This window comes from Gadus macrocephalus, chromosome 7 (assembly GCF_031168955.1).
Source record: "Gadus macrocephalus chromosome 7, ASM3116895v1".
In the NCBI taxonomy this organism is placed as follows: domain Eukaryota; kingdom Metazoa; phylum Chordata; class Actinopteri; order Gadiformes; family Gadidae; genus Gadus; species Gadus macrocephalus.
Genome location: NC_082388.1, coordinates 23,531,419 through 23,550,593, shown reverse-complemented (window position 1 = coordinate 23,550,593; position 19,175 = coordinate 23,531,419). Strand labels below are relative to the sequence as shown.

Genomic DNA, 19,175 nt, shown 5'->3' with positions numbered 1-19,175 from the left:
CCCGTCGTAGGAGTAGAGTCTGCAGTATGGCATTATGGCGAGGGATTCCCCTTAACTAATGGGCGAGGCGGCAGACACACCCCGCTGGCCACTGCTGCAGAGAGACTGGCTGGCCCACGAGCTGCTACCCTCTCTGACTCGGCACAAATCCGAGGGGGCGGAGCCAAGACCCCTGACACCGGCACCACCTGGTCCGCGGTGCTTTGAGGCCATAGCTCAGCCCGCTTTAAACACACCGATTAGCTGCAACACCGCGACTCAACCAAACGTAGCCAGCTCGCTGGTTAAACGCTGCATCACAGTGTGTAATCGCTCGAGTCCCAGCAGGTGACCACGCTCTCATCCCGACCCGTCCATGATCACACAAGAAAAATAAATCTGCAGTGTATGGATAGGTGTCACGTGGTCCATCAACAGTGGTCCATTGCACAAAAGCACCTATGGATGCTGCCCCGGGCCTTAAGTGGGTTACAGTAACCTACACATTTATATCCCTAACAGCCCGGCAGCTGGATATCGGGTCTTGCGGTAGATAAAGGGATGATGTCACATAGAAGGGTGTTTGAAAGGGTGGCGATATGTTAGGGATGGAATGGTGCACTACGGGTGGGCTTACTGCATCTTGGCAGATGCTGCGACACGCCTCGTATACGAGAGCCTGCCGTCGTGCCGAGCGAGGTCGGGGATGGGGTTTAGTGTGGGCTACTCTTATAGGCGACATCACCCTGCATCTATGGCACAACCCGTTACGTTTCGAATCCGTTGCATGACAACCGGGTAGAATCGTTGGAGTCACTTTTTTTTAACCCGTGTCTCCTTTGAAACTGATCCGGCTGCGCCTTCACACACACTGATTTTGCGCGAATCGATCGCATCAACCTTCAGAGATGCAGCTGAATGCAGTTGCATTGCATTGCAACTGCGATCATACACTACTTACTCAAAGACAACAGGCGGCCCGGATATATCTATACTATACATCTAGAAAATGGCATCATCGAAACCGGAGCAAGAGTCACGACTATCCACGATCGACGATTTCACTCCTCTATCACGATAGCGCTCGCCTCGTCCTCTGGGTCTGCACGTATGCGCATCGTGGTGTCGTTACCTCGAGAAACTGGGCTTCAGGATGGAACGACCCTTTCTTTCAAGGTGTCCAACTTACGAGATAGTTTAGATTGTTCAAATCATATCATGATTGGTTGCTTTTCTTTCTTTACACCACATTTTCTCCACCCTGATCATTGAACGGCCGGGCAGTCTGACCGCTGAGAGCGAGCGCCTGCATGGTGGAAGGCACCGCCCCAAGATCAAACGGACCGCATATGCCGTTCACACAGCCGGACCAGCAGACGTCCAGTTAGGAGGACAGTGCACGTTAATAACTGTTAAACAACATGTATATAAGACATACTAAGGTTTCAACAAAGGGTGGATGCAATTCCAATCCGAGGGCCGGATGGTATCGATGGTATCGTCCCATATAGGCTTGGTCGGCCTCAATTTAAGTTCCCTAAATCAAAGATTCAACGTCTCATCTCGTGTTTAAAGTAATGGCTTTATGATAATTGCCATCTTTAATCATAAGTTTAATACACCAAAATCGTACGATTTAACCGATTAAATCCCTATGTTCTCCCGCGGAGGCTGATTCCTGGGTCCAACAGCCAATAAGGGGATACGCCTACAATATGCCCCGCTGGTTTAACACGAGTCCACATTTAAAACAGACAAAAAAGTGTCAGTATCATTCAAATTAAAATATAAATGTAATGAAAAATATGATTACAGAGGTATTCTGCTTACCGATTTCATGGCAGCTGCCATATCATCATATCTCTCAGCCTGCTCGGCGAGCCTTGCTTTCTGCACCAGCTGCTCACGGTCTACCATTTTAGCTTACTTGAACGGACCGTGGTCTGTTTTCCAAATCAAAATCGCAGTATGTCTTTTTTTTTTTTAATATCTTTGTAATGCAGAGTAATGGCACCAGGTCCTCTCTCTGCAGCTGCTGCCTGCTGTCTGCGCCTGCCGACGGGACACCCCTCCCCCTCCGAACCCTTTCCCCGGCTCTTGTCACCACCCAGAAAGGGTGTGGCCTGGCGGAGTGACGTCATAACACGCCCTGCTGCTCGGGAACCCAGAAGTGTGTGTGTGTGTGTGTGTGTGTGTGTGTGTGCGTGTGTGTGTGTGTGTGTGTGTGTGTGTGTGTGTGTGTGTGTGTGTGTGTGTGTGTGTGTGTGTGTGTGTGTGTGTGTGTGTGTGTGTGTGTGTGTGTGTGTGTGTGTGTGTGTGTGTGTGTGTGGCCCACCACAGAAGAACGCCTCACCGTGTGGGCGCGACTCCTTCCAGTTCAGAGGTAACAAACGTTACAATACACGGTTATCGGTAGTACCTAAATACAACGGTCTATTCACTTTGAGTTGCACCTGTATTTGACGAACAGTCAGTTCCATAGATGACTTTACTGAGTTGGAGGACTCGCTGGTGTGGGGGCAGCTAGCTAGTTTGTAGCCGGTGTGACAGTGATGGTCCCATCAGCTGGGCCTCAGCTAGCAGCTGTCTGAGGATGAGTGACTTGGTCGGCCCTGGTGACGGACAGTGGACTGCAAAATGGCTGTTGTGTTTATGCATGAAAGACCCTGGATCAACTGGGCTCTGAAAAGAAACATAGGGATGTAGCCTCCGCACTGAGCAATCAAACATCTACAGGGAGACGGGGCTAGGGTTGGCATAGGTGTCCTGCTTCTTTCTTCACAACACAACCATGTAAGAATTCCTCAGCAAAGAAGACATTTATATACAAAAGATTAAATCCTGATATGTATTATCCTCACAGGGCAATAACATTAAGCAGGCAGGTGCGAATTTACAAAATAATCCAATCCTTATGCTATAGTTTTTTCAACTAAACGCAGGTTTATTGGAGAAAAGAAAAACCTCCACATCCAAACAGTTAAAATAAAAAAAATGCCAAGTTTCAAATGGAGTGAAATTTATTCCAAGTTAAACAGATGTACAGCTCACAGATGTAGAGTTTAGAGATGAATCCCCTTCTATACAGGCTCACCTGTTCAATGCTGCTTCATCGATTTCAATCAGGGAACGATTTATACCCTGTTCTGGATCATTACAATGAACTTCTTCTGTTTGTCTAAAGAACCGTGGGACCGTTCAAGCACACTCGAGAAATCTGGAATCAGACATACGGTATTGTCATGCATACATCTGGCCTCATGAGTTGATAGCTTTGTTTTTCAAACCTGAGAATTGTTCTGCCACAGATGGCTGGACCGTACTTGACAATATAGTATTTAGAGGATTTTAATGTTCCCAAGCCTTCACCATCCCGAGCGCCTCCGTTATGCAACCAGAACAGTATTGTTTCATCCCAATCTTTAGACTTCACATTGCTGTACTCTCCCCGTGCATTAGCTAGGATATAGACTGTCTCTACATAAACACATGAACACACATACACATTTACATAGTGTACACAATGTACACCTACAGGTAAACAAATTATAAATCTCCGAAAATAACAACACAACTTCTAGGCCCGAATCACTTTTTAACAAGCTTATTTCTTCTTTTTTTTGTTTTGTAGGCATAAAGAATCCAGTTAACTCTATCTAGTAATAAAATTGTGTAATGAAGAGAACAGTGGTACAACATTCAAAAGACAGGGCTGAATCTGAAAAAAACGTGAGATCCGGGGACGTTTAAGAGAAAGCAAAGGCACGACGAGAGGCCATTGTTCAACGTGGGCGTTCGCGGGAGGGTAAAGCACGAACCTCTGCAGGATTTCTAAAACCTGGAAGACGTCTTCACAATCCAAACCATCCTTAGCTGCAGTCGCTATGAATAGAAACGTAGATATTTAAGTGTAAGCTGCCTACAGTCCCATGCACCTTGTCTTAACGGATACAATTATGTAAATTCATTGCCCCCCCCCTATAGCAGGACTCCTCGTGAGCAGAGAGAATGACTTGTATCTACTGATTAAATAATTCATGGGTGTTCTGGAGCAAACCTTATTCTGGAATCAAACGAGTCCCGAGCAGGGGATGTGGTGGGGTTAATATTTCAGGAGGTGGGGGTCGGGGGTGGGGTAATATTTCAGGGGGTGGGGGGTTAGGGACAGTGAGACAGTAAAGAGAGCTTTGCCTTTTCTCTATTGTAGCAAAAGTGTATACATTTTAAATATATAATATATATAGAGATAGACTTATTTATAAAGTGCTTAATAGGAATAGAGAGTTATAGAATGTACTCGTATGCTGTCCCTTTGCTTCGTTGGTCTTCTCCGGAGTCTTCGGTCTGCTGTGTGTGCGGTTATTTACATCATGTTTACAAGTCCTGTTTGATCCTCCGTCGTGGGTTGGGTGCCGTGTGGAAGGGTGGGTGCAGGGTTGAAGGGTGCAGGGTGGAAGGGTGCAGGGTGGAAGGGTGCAGGGTTGAAGGGTGCAGGGTGGAAGGGTGCAGGGTTGAAGGGTGCAGGGTTGAAGGGTGCAGGGTTGAAGGGTGCAGGGTTGAAGGGTGCAGGGTGGAAGGGTGCAGGGTGGAAGGGTGCAGGGTTGAAGGGTGCAGGGTTGAAGGGTGCAGGGTTGAAGGGTGCAGGGTTGAAGGGTGCAGGGTGCAGGGTTGAAGGGTGCAGGGTGGAAGGGTGCAGGGTTGAAGGGTGCTAGGTGGAAGGGTGCAGGGTTGAAGGGTGCAGGGTGGAAGGGTGCAGGGTTGAAGGGTGAGTGCTGGGTGAAAGGGTGCAGGGTTGAAGGGTGCAGGGTGGAAGGGTGCAGGGTTGAAGGGTGCAGGGTTGAAGGGTGCAGGGTTGAAGGGTGCAGGGTTGAAGGGTGCAGGGTTGAAGGGTGCAGGGTGGAAGCGTGCAGGGTTGAAGGGTGCAGGGTTGAAGGGTGCAGGGTTGAAGGGTGCAGGGTTGAAGGGTGCAGGGTGCAGGGTTGAAGGGTGCAGGGTTGAAGGGTGCAGGGTTGAAGGGTGCAGGGTTGAAGGGTGCAGGGTGGAAGGGTGCCAGGTGGAAGGGTGAGTGCTGGGTGGAAGGGTGCAGGGTTGAAGGGTGCTCTCTGGGTGGGTACAAGCTGGAGGGGTGCCAGCGGGGTGGAAGGGTGGAAGGGTGCTGTTTGGAAGGGTGCTAGGTGGATGGGTGCAGGATGGAACAGTGCTGGGGGGATGGTGTTGGGCGCTGTGTGGGTGGAAGGTGCTGGGTGGTTTGGGCCTGGTTCTAAGGGTGCTGGGTGGTTTGGGCCTGGTTCTAAGGGTGCTGGGTGGTTTGGGCCTGGTTCTAAGGGTGCTGGCTGGGTTGGGCCTGGTTCTATTGGTGCTGGGTGGTTTGGGCCTGGTTCTAAGGGTGCTGGGTGGTTTGGGCCTGGTTCTAAGGGTGCTGGGTGGTTTGGGCCTGGTTCTAAGGGTGCTGGGTGGTTTGGGCCTGGTTCTAAGGGTGCTGGCTGGGTTGGGCCTGGTTCTAAGGGTGCTGGGTGGGTGGTGCTGGGGTTCTGGTACTGGGAGTTGAGCTTTGGATGGATTGGTGGCAGGAGAACGATTCGGGGTGAATTGATATTGGGTGCTGGGTTCATGGGTGCTTGGTTGATGGGTGAAGTGATAGTGGGTTAATGGGTGCTGGGGAGTGGGTGTCGTGACACTGGTTTGATGGTTGCTGGGTAGCATCGGGCAGTCGCGGTTCGGGCTGTAATCAGGACATGGAGCAGGTGACCCCCGCGTCCTCGGAGTGGTCACAGTTGTGCACGTCCCAGGCTATGTGGGAGCACCCCTGGAGCGAGGCCTCGTCGCCGCGGCACTTGAGATTGTCCAGGAGGATGGTGCCCCCGCCGGGCCCGAAGAAGGCCTCGGGACGGGCCACCATGGCCTCGCCGCAGCCCAGCTGGTTGCACACCACCTGGGCGTCGGCGATGTCCCAGGCGTCGTCGCACACCGTGCCCCACTCGCTGCCGGAGAACATCTCCACGCGGCCCTCGCACTGGTGCAGCCCCGCCACCAGCCGGACGGCGCCTGCAGGAGCGGCCAGAACACAGAGCCCGTTTACACACAGACCGTGGTCCGTGGAGAATACCTTTCGACCGGCACACACCGTTTTGGGATTGAGGCAACCTCGAACACGATGCACAACATAGACATATATACTGACTAGATGTCGCGTTTGGCTGCTAAGCATGCGTCAACAATGCCGTCAACAATGCCGCTATCTTGCCTCGGGGTAACCACCCACCTGAATGAAAGAACGTCCGATGGGGCAGAGGTCTTTCCCAGTCAAAATCACTCTAAATGCTTAAAAATAAGGCGATTAGAGTGATTTTGACTGGGAAAGGGTCTCTGCCCCATCGGTTGTTCATTGATTCCGGGGGGAGGTTACCCCGCGGCAAGATGGCGGTGGCTTTGATGCATACGTTCCACTGAAAAGCGCATCTCAGGCGATATCTAGTCAGTATATATATCTATGGATGCGCAAGGGCTAGCTCCTTAATGACATGATCTACAGTTCACTGGGAAATTCCCTCAGTGTGGATTAAAGCGTCTATTTAAACACTACACAGTAGTATAGTAAGATATCTGAGTATGATATCTGTCATGAACTACCTTCATTGGGGGTTTGGCCGTTAGAGACACTCCTGTTTGCCACAAATTCCTGTCCGGTTGCAGAAAGGCTTGGAGCTGGAGGAAGCAGGAGAAGGCAGATCATTATCTGTAAAGCGCAGGAACCTACTATTCCCAAAAGCATTAGGAAAGTGCTCCATCCAATCATTAGTAGTAATCAATAATACGCGAGGCGATCATGAAAGAAGGCCCGGGTTGAAAACAACGTCGAGCAATGTTTTTGTGGCTTGGAATCACAGCGCTGAACCGCAATGCATTTCAGACTGACTTGAGTGCAGCTGGCCGTCTTCATAACAAATCTCAACACTGCTTGTTTGCCTTGCTGTGGGCATTGCTCGTGATATCTGAATAATATATTTTTGCAAGCTATGAATTTAACATACAATAGTAAGCCATTATGTCTCATGATATTATTAGGGGGTGGTCAGCGATTCTGAACCGACACTTGGGGGCCTAACAGAATATTACACTGCACAAACAGCTGATGCTACTGCAGTTCTACAGTATGCATATCACATGCATACACCTCATGCACGAATATGTACACATCAGACATGTACACTTCATGTACACGAAGTGTATCAACCATGCATGCTTTATGTACACATCACACATGTCCAGGTACGCTTATGTACACTCAATGTACACGTCACACATGTACAGGTACACCTCATGTGCACATCATACATGTACACTTCATGTACACATCATACATGTACACTTAATGTACACATCACACATGTACATGTACACCTAATGTACGCATCATACAAGTACACTTAATGTACATATAATACATGTACATGTACACCTCATGTACACATCATACATGTACACCTCATGTACACATCGTACATGTACACATGATACATGTACATGTACACCACATGCACACATCGTACATGTACACCTCATGTACACATCGTACATGTACACCTCATGTCCACATCATACATGTACACTTCATGTACACATCGTACATGTACACCTTATGTACACATCGTACATGTACACCTCATGTACACATCGTACATGTACACCTCATGCACATTTCACCCTCTGGCTCCAGCGAGTGTCCCCTGGTCCTTACGGGCGCAGATGACCCCGGCGTCCTCGTGGTGTCCACAGTTATGCTGACCCCAGCCCAGGTGGAAGCAGGTGCCCAGGTCCAGCTCGGTGCCCAGGCAGTCCACGTTGTCCATGAGGATGGGGCCCTCGCCGTAGCCGTAGAAGGCCAGGCCCTTGGCGGCGATGGCCGTCCCACAGCCCAGCTGCCGGCACACCACCCGGGCGTTGGTCATGTCCCAATCGTCGTCGCACACAGTCCCCCAGATGGTGGAGTAGAACACCTCCACCCGCCCGGCGCAACTGCTGTTGCCGTTGACCACCCTGATTCTTCGCCGAACTACGACGGAGGGGGGGGGGGTGAGAGAGTATGTGATGAACTAATTGTAGGTTATGTAACACTGGTATTACTGTCTCTGGATGAAGGGTTATCACCTCTCGGTGCTTGAGTAGTCGTCGTAGTGGTTTCTGTAGTTTGAGTCACTGGCAGTGTTCCGTTTGCTACTGAAAGGTGATGGACATATATTGGAATCATAATGCGAATGAGGTGAGGTCCTGTAATGTCGTGTTTTCGCCACCATTTGCGTGTGGCGCTGCAGCACGCCGGAGGAACTCTGTGTTAAATAGTACCCTCTGTTGGTCATTTGGCAGAAGTGCAGGATTCATAATTAAATTCATTGTAACCTCGCAGAACGCATCATATGCAATTGGCTCGTGGCCCTCAAACCTGCCGTGTGCGTCAACCAGTTGCAGCTCAGATTGTAGAGAGTTGGGGAAATAAGCTACGGTGTGATATACAGTATATAACTACCTCTTCGAGAGGCTGTAGAAGTATGTATTGCATCATAAAAAAATATGAAAATGGCGATTGGACAAAATGTGCTTTTTAAGGGGTTTTGAGTGAATAATGATATTAATACTATGAATAATAGTTAGGACTTTAATCCCTTTTTAATGTGGTTTAGCAGTAAATTCGTAGTAAAATATTAGTAACTGTGTCCTGCCACCTGTTTATATTCATAGTCACCCAACATTATATCGTTTCATATCTGAATCATTCTTAGTTATTGAACATGGTACCTGGCGTGAGGTTGGTGAAGGGGAAGAACCCCCTCCCCCCTTCCAAAGGCCACACGTTCATCGACTCTGTGTTTGCGGGCGGTGGCGGAGTGGTCAAACCGGAGCCTTTAAAACAGAAGGGTCACATTCACTAATAACACCAGTGTTATTGCATGCAAGCATGTTTGTGAAGAGTTATCATCATCAAACTTAATTTATTTAAAGGTGACATATAGCCTAATACCACCAGTTGTGAGTGTGATTAGCTGTTACAAGCCGTTTTCAACATCGGCCTCTTCTGACGTCACAAGTGGCCGTTTCCACCTAGATGTGTGCTGCATAGATCAGTCCACCAGCCTACCCAGCGGACTGTAGCAAACGTTGCTCACCTATCCGTCACACGTCTAGGTGGACGCGCCCACTTGTGATGTCAGAAGAGGCAGATTGTCAAAGAGCGTGTAACGGCTGGTGGTATAATATGTCACCTTTAATTCATTGAATTGAATGTACAAAAAACTTCTGTTTATGTGTCCGGTGGGGAGGTTTGTTTACTGGCACAGATGACGCTGGCGTCCTCGTGGTGTCCGCAGTTGTTGGTGCCCCAGCCCAGACTGTAGCAGCGCGACAGCATGAGCTCGTTGCCGGTGCAGTTGACGTTGTCCAGGAGGATCTCTCCGCGGCCGTAGCCGAAGTAGGAGTTGCGGAGCGCCGACACGGCCCGGCCGCACTGGATCTGCCGGCACACCACCTCGGCGTTCTTCAGGCCCCAGTCGTCGTCGCACACCGTGCCCCAGCTGCCCCGGTAGTACACCTCCACGCGGCCCTGACAGCGGTCCCGTCCCCCCACCAGCTGGATGGAGCCGTCGCCTGGCGGGAGGAGAAGGGGGGGGGGGGGGAGGGGAAGGGGGGGGATAGGATTCATAATGGAACGCTGCAGGGTTCATGTGGGATATCGGGATTCATATTTGATATTAGGGATATTCTTGTGGAAAAGTAGGATTTATATGATATGTCTGGATTCATATGGAGCACTGCAGCAATTCCATAATAATGGAATTATGGAATGTATATAGAGTACTGGGTTTATATGAAATAATAGGATTCATATGGAATATTAGAATTCCTTTGGGATATTAGGATTCATATTGAATATAAGGACTCATTTTGACTATGGATCCATATGGAACTTTATTCTGGGATTCCTATTGGATATAATATGGGATATCCAGGTTTCATGTGTAGCATTGGTACAGCCTGACATCCCCGGACATCAGGTGATGTCAGGCCTCTAATAAACGTGTGTGTACGTGTTGTTCTGTAAGCTTCAATGCATGTTCTTCACACGCGCGGGGCGTGGAGGAGAGAGAGGGAGAACGGCGCGGCCCATTCCACCTCTGTGTATACTATTACTCTCTCTATAGGTCCACGCCTTTGTAGCAGATACACGTGCCACAGAGTAGAGGACGGGACGGTTTAGTGTTGCCATGGAAGAAAAAAAAAAGCAGATGTGGTAAAAAATTCTGGCTGGTAACAACATCCCCGACATGAAAGAAGCCCCCTCGGCCGACAATAGCTTCTTCTCAAGTGTCCTTGGTTTATAAAAGGCCTTCCCAGTGGTTTCTAGAACAGGGTCCGCGGGGAACCGGGCTACTACGTCACCATTCCGATTCGAAAAACAAGGTCCTGCGCCGGTGTCTTATGACCCCCGTGGGAGGGCAGAGGACGGTGAACACTGAAGCAACGGCTTCAACAAAAGATGACCTGACACACAAAAGAGATGGCCAGGAATGTAGGCAGGCCTCTAAGGTGTGCTGGGTTGGTTCTCTACTACAGGTGTTGGGAAGGAACTAAAACTATTAGAAATCAGGTTCAGCAAGGGAGAGCCTGGTTCTGAATAGGATTCCTGGATTTGTGGGCTTTATCCTGATGGCAAAGTTATGACGCAGAGTACATTTACATTTACATTTAGGGCATTTAGCAGACGCTTTTATCCAAAGCGACTTGCATTAAGTACATTTGTCAGAAGAATGAGTAGGATAGAAGAATACAGTAAGGATACAGTAAGGATGTCCATAGAAACAAGTGCCAAGCGCTAACAATCGCTAGGTTAACCCATTTCCCATGTACAACAAATCTAAGAGGCTACACAACTAAGTACTTAAAAACTGACAAGGAGGATGTAATTAAGACTTACGTAAAGCCAAAACACCAGTGGCCGGCGTGGTGTGCCTCTGTGGGCCTCTGCCTTGAAGAATCACCGGGTTGCCTAACAGAACACACAAAGAAAACACGCGTCTCAGCCCCTTTCACGGTCACATCATCCAGGCCCGCCAGCCGTCGGCTTCCCCCTCGGCCCACGACGGCGCCGCCTCACCTCTGCAGAAGACGGCCACGTCCTCGTAGTGGTAGCAGTTGTGCACGGCCCAGCCCAGACTCCCGCACTGGCTCAGGTCCGTCTCGCCGCCGGTGCAGTCCACGTTATCCAGCCAGATGGCCCCGGAGCCCTGGCCGAACTGGGAGCTGGTGCCCACGGCCATGGCCAGCCCGCAGTCCAGCTGGCGGCACACCACGTTGGCGTCCACCATGTCCCAGTCGTCGTCGCACACGGTGCCCCAGGCGCCGCCGCCGCCGCCGGAGCGCACCTCCACGCGGCCCTCGCACCGGCCCTGGCCGTTCACCAGTTGCACTTTTTGGGGGGGGGGGAGAGAGCGTAGGGGACGAGTGTGACGGCGGTGTGGTGGGACGACCTCCGCCGGAGGCCCGGTAAGGGTGTGTTGTGTTTGCGTGACGGGAAAGATCGGTCAAAAGGAAGTTGGATCAAACGCAGTGGGGTTTATTTTGGGCCTGCGTGTGAGTTATGAAAGGGAGAAATTAAGAAAAGGATATGAGACTATTAAAGGTCTTTTGTGTAACGTTATATATGTGCTATTCTGTTGGGAATAATGACATGAAAGTCTATATCAAACTGTCATAATAATAATAGCATCGGACTAATAGTAATGGGTGTAATCCCTTTTAAGATGGGTTACACAATAAGAGTAAATACGTACATATGACTCCACTGGACCTGATGTAGGGGGATCGAGTGGCAGGGATAATGAACGATCACGAAAGGGGAGAAGGGCAGAAGGGATCTTGGTTTACAGTGGCCTCAAGCGTGTCCTACCACCTGTTTATATTTATATTCACCCCATCTCGTCTCCACCCTGATTGTTTCCGTCTGTATTAGTGTGTGGTGTCATGACGTGGGTATAGCCGGCTATAGGCGGGGAGCAGAGCTGGCAGCAGACCTACCTTCATACCGCGGGATTGCGGGGGTCTGCGTGTGATGGGCTGACGGGGGGGAGGGAGGGAGGGCTGAGGAGGCGGAGAATGGAGAGAGAGAGAGAGAGAGAGAGAGAGAGGGATAGTTTGGTCAAAATGATTTGTTGAAAGGAGGTTCTTGGCCTCCCATGGTTTTCTGTATATCGACTATATCTATTTTCCTGTAATTCTAGAACCTGAAACTCAACAGGAAGCCCATTTAGCCCATGTGCGAGGGATGCACAATAGAAATGTGTTCTGTTGAATATGCGGCGCTGGGTTTATTTACTGTGTATAAACAATTGCTGCATATGGACATGAAATGGTATTGGAAAATAGATCCAACCATAAACGTATCCATGTATAGAATTAGAGGGGAACAACAATAAACTAATGTTTAAAGCATATTTTATGTCCCATGTCAATCATTTACTTTGATTTCACTTGGAATTGAAATGTCTCAAGTGTATGAATATTTTTAATGAATTGCTTCCATTGAAATAATATATGAATATAAAATATTGAAATATTGAGCGGGTTAGGTGTTATGACATTCTTGACCGATGGACAAAAACAAATGTCCTACATGTCCCTTATGGGTAAAGATATGCATGGCATAGGGTATGCCTGCTACACAGACAGTTGTATTGTGTTTCCACATGTCACAAAGGCTGCAGTCTTTTGAACATCACACTCACGATCTGGGACAATTCACAGGCTTCCACCATTGTCAATGTTGGTAATGAAACCGGATGTATAATGTGCAGAGGTAGTACACTGTGTGCATGTTTTTTTTTTCCCCAGAATAACTGCATTGAGTCTTTTGTTGTTCACATAGGGCAGAGAGAGACTCAACACCTATATAATGTAACAGCAGTTTGAATACCTCCGTTAAAACAGGGTAGAGCTTTAATCGGGCCCAGAAAATCAAGCCCGACCCGGCCCGAGCCCGTGCACGTTCTGTCCGAGCCCTGCCCGGCCCGACACATTAACTACCATTTTGAGCCCGAGCCCGATTTCAACCCCAATTTTTTTTTAATACATGGGTGTATTTTAATACTTTATGTAACTTGTTCACATTTGTTACTTAGGCCTACTCTGCTAAATATATATATTATATAGGCCTATAATATTTCTGTTTATGGCATAGATTTCTCCAATCTATGCCATGAACATAGATTTTAGGCCAATAAAGCAATGATAAAAAAAAAAAAAAAACACAAACGCTCGATCAAAGGCCCGGCTTAACTCGGCCCGAGGATTGTGGTGGGAAATATCGGTCGGGACTCGGGAGGGCTCGGGCAGAGAATCTAAACTCTAAAACAGGGTCAAATACGTTGAACATGAACTTGAAGGATACATACCGGGTACTTCTCGTAGGCTTACTCTAACGTCTCCTGCAAAAATGGCAATATTCAAAAACATGAGTTGAAACAGAAATGACAAGCAGTCCATCAGTCTGTCGGAATCAGCCAACATGTTGCAGTGTACAGTATAGCGCTTCGTCAGCCATAATGTGTAAACGAGTGACCCTGTTCCAGCTAAATAAACAACAGCTCTATCTCCCTTTAACGCTTGGAACAGAGGGCCAGACAAAAGGCTACCCACACAAAGGCAGCCACCTACTGGGAGTTCACTTTCGGGTACACCCGTTCTTTTAGCCCAGTGGAGAAGGCCTTGCAGTTGCACTTGTACATGCCCCAATACACGCCATCGTCATATCTCCTGTCGCACACCCTCCCCTCTGTCTGATCAGTAGTCTGGGACGGCGCGGATAAAAAAAGGCCCTTGAATTAAGTATGACCGTGTTTCAACCTATGAAAGATTAAGCGTTTCGATTTCTTTGTAATTCTGATAACATGTGTCTTAATTGAATGAAGAACCCCTCAATTGATATACAAAAATATGTGTCCTAATGTGTGATCCAGCAGTCCTACTATGTTCTAGCAGAATTTATGGGGGGAGGCGGCACAGAGCCTTGGCCGGAAACCACAAACTCCAGGGGGTGGAGTTAATGCTTGTTTCCTGTTTAATTACTGAGATAATCTACCCAAGACAAACCAATTAGCATAAATGGATGAGGGCAGTGGCAGTCTACAAGGTGTTGATTTGAAACCCTAACACTTTTCCTAAGATCGTAGGTGTCTGAACAGGATGTTTTAGCTTCCCTCCCCACCGGGAAAGGTCCACTAGTGCTGGCCGAGTTTGTGTTAGCCGATAGTGCGCTTGCATTCCCTGCCTCCGTCAACATGACTGGTTGAAACAAATATGAAGTGGTTGATCAGCGCCCTGATCACCCAGATCCGATCTTGTCTGTTACCCGACATTAGATTCTAAGTGTAAAGTCTGACGTGTGAGACTACATGTCTCCCAATTCAACCATAACCTCTCAAATGAAGAAGAACTTAAATGTCAACGTCCAAAAAAGACACAAGATTTCTTAATTTTTGCATTTCAGATTCAGATTCAGATTAAACTTTATTGTCATTGAGTACAAGTACAGTGACAACGAAATGTAGTCGAAGATCTAAATAGAAGAGCAAAGAGAAAATTAAGGTGCACAATTAAGCGCTCACCTACTATCACTCACCACTGAAAGCACCCAATGAGTCCCCCCCCCCCCCCCAGCTGGCTCCCAGCCGCTGCAGATCACTCACCGTCGTGATGCAGCAGCACGCTCATGGCCACCAGCAAGACGGACACCAGCAGCGACAGCGGGAGCCACACCGCCGGCCGCCAACACCTGCTCACCAAGACCACCTCACGTCGGCCCCTCATGGCTGCCAGGCTGACCTACCGCCTGGACACACACGCACACACCCACGGACGCACGCACACACATTCACACTCGGTTATTATAACGTACCGTGTAACGAGGGAGGCAGTAGCTCAGGATGGTAGATCGAGGTGGGTTGGTAACCGCGAGGTTGCTGGTTCGATCCCCGAGGAGCGTCAAGGTGTCCCTGAGCAAGACACCTAACCCTAACTGTTCCTGACGGGCTGGCTGTCGCCTTGCATGACTGACTCCGCCGTCGGCGTGTGAATGTGTGCATGAATGTGGGATTGTTAGGCAATATTGTAAAGCGCTTTGGGTGGCCACTGGTTACAAAAAGGCGCTATATAAATGGAGTCCATTTACAATACTGTTTCTCTGTGTGTTTCCTTCTCTTTATCTCTCCATCTAATCATCCTTACCAGCCGTCTGCTTTCAACTTTCTCGCACCTTACTCGATTTTCGAATATTCCTGCAAATTCAATCTGCGCTATCCTGGGTCTCACATGTCGGCCCACCTGACAGGCCCTACGACTAGTCAACATTAAACAAGCTCATCACCCTCTACTCTAATTATAGTATTGAATTTAAATGAATTATTCTGTCTGATGAACGCTGTCACCCGGGTGTTTTGCGTTGGCAGCTGTCAATGTTAACAGAGGTCGTAGAAAGAGAAATGTAGTGAGGTGTGAGGACCTCTGTGTAGAAGGACCACCTTAAACATAGCCTTCAACTCGCCGCAAACCCTCCCCCCACAATAACTGTCTCATCGCTGTCCGCGCCCTGGGAAACATCGTTTTGATTCTCTTCTGTTTTGACATGCTGACACAAAATGGCTGCCGTTCACTATGTCGGTTGCTGTTGGCAGCGGCACCAGGAACAAGGAGAGAGGCCAGTGTTGTTGTCAGTCTCAGTCTAGGATGGCGAGCCCAGAGGTGACTTTGAGAGTCTCCCACCCCTCACACTGTTGGGTCAGGGAGGGCGGTGGGGGGGGGGGGGGGGGGGGGGGGCAGAGCTGGGGGGGGGGGGTTGTGTTTCATGTGAAGATTAGGCAGCTGCCCCGTGGTTTTGGATGGCCCAGGGGTTTTCCTCTGGCCGGTCGATAAGCGCCTCGATTCAAGCGCGTTAGCCTCTTCTCCGATAAGACTGAGAAGAGAGTGACAGAAAAGCCTCTGCTTTCACTGCGCCCGCTCCTAGGTATGTTATCGCCAAAAGGCCGATCGTCAGGGGAGTTTGTGTGCGGGGCTCGGACCAAGGGGACTCTGGGATGTTTGTCTTGTTTTGTTCTTTTTTTTCTCCCACAGCCCCCCCACTGACCTTACCCCGGAATGTGTATGAGAGGATGATGAGGGGAGAATTTGATATTGGCCCCCAGAGATAGTGGGCATTCCGAGCCCAGGGGACACAAAAAGACATTTCTGCTCTGCGTGGTCCCCCCCTTCGTCAGGGCCTAAAAGCTGCTTCCTGCAATCTTTCACTAGAAGCCTCCAAAACGCTCATGCACCTGTTGACATGGACTGGGCGCCTCTCGTCTCCTCGCTAAGCAGGGGGAGACGGCAGGAGCACTGCAGCGGAGAGAGAGGGCCCGCGGTGGAGAGGGCCCGCGGTGGAGAGGGCCCGCGGTGGTGGGGCTCCGGGGGGGGCCGACAGTCCAACCGTGCTCTTCAGCCATACAGTACACAGGGTTCAAGGCAGCGCAGAGCCTCTCTCAAGAGTACAAGAGGGGTCATGGGAACACTGGCCCCCCCGAAACCACAGACAAACAATACACAAACAAGCCCTGGAAGACGCTTCCAATACAATCTGACAAGGGGACAGTGCTGGCTGGCTGGTGGTGTGTGTGGCGGAGGGGGGGGGGGGGGGGGGGTGGGGGAGGTCCGAGAGAGCTGAGGGGGGGCTGCAGGCTCCATTATAAAAGTCATTGTGTGTCCAATTGTGGAGATTGGGGATTTAAACACCTGCACTGTACACCAGGTACCATGGCGGTCTCATTTGTACCCTGTGCTTACAAACCACTCCAGAACTCTGGGACAAACGGTGTGGTTGTGCGAGATGAAAAATAATCTAGTCCCCAATGTTATGTTGTTCAATACTCTATTCATAGTGGGATGTAGCGCAGACCCGCCGGGGCATAATGTTGGCTTTTGTTGTGGACCGTTTCCCCTCCCTTCTCCCTTCCCCGGGCTGAATCAGCTGAAAGATCCGGGGTACTGAAATGCTCCCGGTTGGGTTAATACTTTTGAGTATTATGTGTTTTTATGTAAGTCATTTGTGTTCCTTAAAGAAAAGGGGGAAAAAAAAGAAAAGAAAAGGAGAAGGAGAAAGATTTCTAGCCATTTCAAAAAGATTAGTTTAGCCTGTCGGCTAACGGGACTGGTGTTTCTTTGTACTGATGTACTTAGTTTTTTTGGCGGTTTGACAAAAACAAAGATTGACATCTATGTACACAAAGATAATATTCAAGACAATTTTCAATCAGAAAAAGTTAAAATGCCAGAAGAAAAACATTCACTTCAAAATATTGTTTGCATGCATTTGTTTCTGTGTTTAGGGAATGTACGTATGAAGATTATGAACTATTAGAAAAAGAAAAAAAAGAAAAAAATGGCATACATAAAAAGCCTATACAACATATTAATCATAAAGGGAATACATATTTTTAATACATTTATTACAAAATAACTAATGCAACCATCCATTCATAAAAGTACAGAAAAAACATTATTTTCGTTTAAGAGTGAAATACAAGCATGCCAAACCAACAGGAATTCAAATCTTTACAAATTAAAACATTAAAGAAAACACATACCTGTTACGAAGGTAATTCACCAGCAAGGAAACCAAACAAAAGTCGGTCTCCCCAAAAAATAAAAAATAAAACAGCAACCTGTCCTGGAAACTCAAGCGGCAAAGTTAATTCCAAATGCCACACGGACAACAACTGCAACTTTGTGCAGAACAACAACAAGCAGAGAGACTGTAGGGCCTATTCTGGGAGAGCTCCATGTACAAGGTCCTTCATCTCCTTAACCCTACGCGACTATAAGTACCTGGCAGCCGGAACAAATGATCACGTAAAACAATGAACACCACAGCATTGTATGTTAATATCCAGACGCCCAGAGCTTGCAGGGAGAGAAAGAAAAGACAATGAAAGCCAACCCTTCACAGGTACCCCATAGCAGCTTCAGTTTCACAGAGAAGGTGCGGTCCTGCTCATCTCTGTACACAGGATACAGTGTGTGTGTGTGTGTGTGTGTGTGTGTGTGTGTGTGTGTGTGTGTGTGTGTGTGTGTGTGTGTTGTGTGTGTGTGTGTGTGTGTGTGTGTGTGTGTGTGTGTGTGTGTGTGTGTGTGTGTGTGTGTGTGTGTGTGTGTGTGTATGTGTGTGTGCATGCACACATGCCATTTACCTCTCCCTCACAGAATCCCTCTAGTGTACAATAAGATTGTGGGAAGAAGGAACATTTCTATAACCACTGCAGGGGGATAGGAAGTAATATTGGGGAAAGGATTTCTCCACAACCATCCTCACTCTCTCCCAATACATAAGAGTACAAAACATAGGCACATGTCAAATAACACTTAGCCACTTGCACCCTGTAATGACATTCAGATAATACATTAAGATAATCTGAAATGAATTGATGACTTCAGATGATCGAATGACAATTTCCAGTACAGCATAAGCAACGTGGCAAACTCATCCGTTTGGTTTAATTCTTCAATTTTAAAATCTTCAAAAACTAAAACTGTTAGCTTTTTAGTGTATATAGTCTGTGGAATACCTGATCCAACATGTGGCTGCTCTGATACATCCTATTTGAATAGCTGCTTCCTTGAGTAGAGCACTGGTGCTGCATGCAAATGCATCGGACGGGGTCTACTTTGATACATTTATCGGGCTACAATTATCGTAGCCTACATTACATGCAAAGCGCAGACTGGTACGGGATGAATAACCAGGGGAAGGTCATCATGGACTAACATATAGGCCTTTCTGCATTTGAATGGCCACTAAAGTCACCCGTTTATCCTAGTTGAATTAGAGGCATCATGCCCGCTAAATTGAACCATAACGTTTGACATTTGAGATCAATACGCATGTTTTGCAATTTGTGACGCCTATACACCTAATTCTTGGGTACAAAAACGTTTGTACAGTTAAAGGGGTGCTATATAACTAAGCACAGAAGATGTGAAGTAATTCACCCAAAGAAATAGAAATGAGTTTCCCTAGTCATTTCCATGGCTAGGGATGAAAGCTGTGCTGCAAAATGCTTGTCATTCCCTCCTTCTGATAGAAACAAAGTTTATTCAAACAGCATTGTTACAACCATGCGAATGTT

The 19,175-nt window shown here is 48.3% G+C and overlaps 2 protein-coding genes across 2 annotated transcripts in view; both read right to left on the bottom strand.

Moving 5' to 3' along the window:
- Nucleotides 1-2,067, bottom strand: part of ywhag1 (3-monooxygenase/tryptophan 5-monooxygenase activation protein, gamma polypeptide 1) — a 6,213-nt gene extending 4,146 nt beyond the window's left edge. Inside the window, 1 exon segment of the mRNA XM_060056503.1 lies at nucleotides 1,791-2,067. Within this exon segment, the coding sequence (XP_059912486.1) occupies nucleotides 1,791-1,896 (106 nt within the window). The 5' untranslated portion in view covers nucleotides 1,897-2,067.
- Nucleotides 2,068-5,428: 3,361 nt separating this feature from the next.
- LOC132461414 (scavenger receptor cysteine-rich domain-containing group B protein) lies at nucleotides 5,429-18,225 on the bottom strand. Its single transcript, XM_060056502.1, has 12 exons — nucleotides 17,637-18,225; nucleotides 14,712-14,854; nucleotides 13,441-13,451; nucleotides 12,046-12,084; nucleotides 11,126-11,498; nucleotides 10,946-11,017; nucleotides 9,304-9,618; nucleotides 8,773-8,877; nucleotides 8,128-8,196; nucleotides 7,718-8,032; nucleotides 6,610-6,684; nucleotides 5,429-6,024 (listed from the first exon to the last, which is right to left on the bottom strand). The coding sequence occupies exons 2-12, from the start codon at nucleotides 14,830-14,832 to the stop codon at nucleotides 5,708-5,710; spliced, it is 1,812 nt and encodes a 603-aa protein (XP_059912485.1). The 5' UTR covers nucleotides 14,833-14,854; nucleotides 17,637-18,225; the 3' UTR covers nucleotides 5,429-5,707.
- Between the last annotated feature and the right edge of the window lie 950 nt (nucleotides 18,226-19,175).

What these genes read in the sequence shown, in the direction of transcription:
- LOC132461414 (XM_060056502.1), bottom strand. Translation starts at nt 14,832, where the DNA reads ATGAGGGGCCGACGTGAGGTGGTCTTGGTGAGCAGGTGTTGGCGGCCG. An exon ending in CGTGGCCGTCTTCTGCAGAG is followed by an intron (nt 11,018 to 11,125) that starts GTGAGGCGGCGC and finishes GTGTTCTGTTAG; the next exon opens with GCAACCCGGTGATTCTTCAA. An exon ending in CGCCGGGGTCATCTGCGCCC is followed by an intron (nt 6,685 to 7,717) that starts GTAAGGACCAGG and finishes TGCTTCCTCCAG; the next exon opens with CTCCAAGCCTTTCTGCAACC.